Source organism: Mandrillus leucophaeus, unplaced genomic scaffold (genome assembly GCF_000951045.1).
Source record: "Mandrillus leucophaeus isolate KB7577 unplaced genomic scaffold, Mleu.le_1.0 Scaffold21, whole genome shotgun sequence".
In the NCBI taxonomy this organism is placed as follows: Eukaryota; Metazoa; Chordata; class Mammalia; order Primates; family Cercopithecidae; genus Mandrillus; species Mandrillus leucophaeus.
This window is the reverse complement of record NW_012102143.1, coordinates 7,113,048-7,114,664: the sequence shown is the minus strand read 5'-3', so window position 1 is coordinate 7,114,664 and position 1,617 is coordinate 7,113,048. Positions and strand designations below refer to the sequence as shown.

Here is a 1,617-nt window from a genome sequence, read left to right as displayed (position 1 = left end):
GGACTGGAAACCAGGGTCAGGGCTGGACGGCTCAGAGTTCAGGGAGGCTGAGCTGGGCCTCCAACTCTGGCACAGAGTCCAGAACCCAAGATGGGCCTCAGGGCCTCGGAGGTTGGGGGTCAGCACTCCTGGTCCGTGAGGCCTTTTTGGGTAGAACAGTCAGGCAGCTGCCAGGTGCTGGGCTCAGGTCACTGGCACCCTACCCCCAGCCCCAGCCCACTGCTGCCCTAAGGCCTAAGCAGGACAGATGTGCAGCTCGCCTCTGCGCTGGGACTCTGCGGAGGTGATGCAGCGGGTCCCCGACCCCTTGGGCCCCTGCCTTCCTCCGCGTCCCCTCCTCTTTGTGAGAGGCTGCGGCCACCAGCTCTCTCCACCCCGGGCCCCGTCTATCCTCAGGAGTCCCCATTCTCGCCATCACTGCCAGCGGACTGTCGCCTGTCAGAGGGGCCTGTGGTCCTCTGTCCTCGGTCCCTGAGCCCCGCCCACCTGTGACAGGGTTGTAGCACTGCAGGGCCAGGGCGTTGTACTTGCAGGCACTGGAGCCCACCAGGTAAAGCCGGCCCCGGCAGCCGGCGGCCGAGAAGTTGCTGACGTATTTGAGGGCTGGGCTGATGGGTGTCCAGCTGTCCGTGTAGGGGTCGTAGCTCTCCACCTCCACCACGTCCAGGGTGGTGCCTGTGGGGTGAGGGCGGGGGCAGGTCAGGGCTGGGGAGGAGAGGGGAGGCCTGGAAACTCAAGGGCTGGGGCTTTGTAAGGCAGCAGGGACCACCGTGGTGGGAAGTGGGGTGGGCTCCCCATTTCACAGATAGGGAAGCTGAGGCTGAGAGAGGCGCCGGCACCTCCCAAGGCCACCCCGCCAGGAAGTGGTGTAGGCGATGGACACTCAGGCCTAGAAATGCCCCACTCTGGGGCTGATGTTGCGGAACGGGGTGGCAGGGAGCAGTCAGGAAGCTGCCCGTCCCCAGGCCCCTCATGTGCCAGGAGTCATTTCCCGGAGTGCTCTGAACTGGAATGGAGGACGCCAGCCCTGGGAGGGCAGGTTGCAAGACCCTGGAGCTGCAGGCAGCTCCCTCCCAGTCCCAGATACAGTCTGGGTGTGACAGTGATGGGGACGCCTCCTGGGGAGAGCAGGCCTTGGCCTGGGCCTCTGTGAGCACCTGGGGACCTCACAAGCCCTGGGCTCGGGAACCCTGGACGCTTTCTGCCGTCTGGTTGGGGACACGGTAGCCACTGAGAGAAATGGGACAGCTGGGACAGGTGGGGCATTAGAAGTGGCCTCAAGACCAGTTCATCACCTACAGAGCTTTTGGGCCACATGTGTTTTGTTTTTCTTTTCTTTTTCTTTTTTTTGAGACAGGGTCTTGCCCTGTCACTGAGGCTGAAGTACAGTGGTGCGACAACGGCTCATTGCAGCCTCGACCTCTCAGACTCAGCCATCCTTCTACCTTGGCTGGCACGTGACCCCATGACTGCCTTTTTTTTTTTGAGATGGAGTCTCACCCTGTCACCCAGGCTGGAGTGTAATGGCTCAATCTCGGCTCACTGCAACCTCTAGCCTCCCAGATTCAAACAATTCTCCTGCCTCAGCCTCCCGAGTAGCTGGGATTACACGTCCAG

At 62.1% G+C, this 1,617-nt stretch overlaps 1 protein-coding gene across 1 annotated transcript in view; it reads right to left on the bottom strand.

The window, feature by feature from the left end:
- Positions 1 to 1,617, bottom strand: part of KLHL30 (kelch-like family member 30) — a 24,195-nt gene that overhangs the window by 2,758 nt on the left and 19,820 nt on the right. The window contains exon 5 of the mRNA XM_011980333.1: positions 487 to 675. Coding sequence (XP_011835723.1) covers positions 487 to 675 — 189 coding nt within the window. The remainder of the gene's footprint in view (positions 1 to 486; positions 676 to 1,617) is intronic.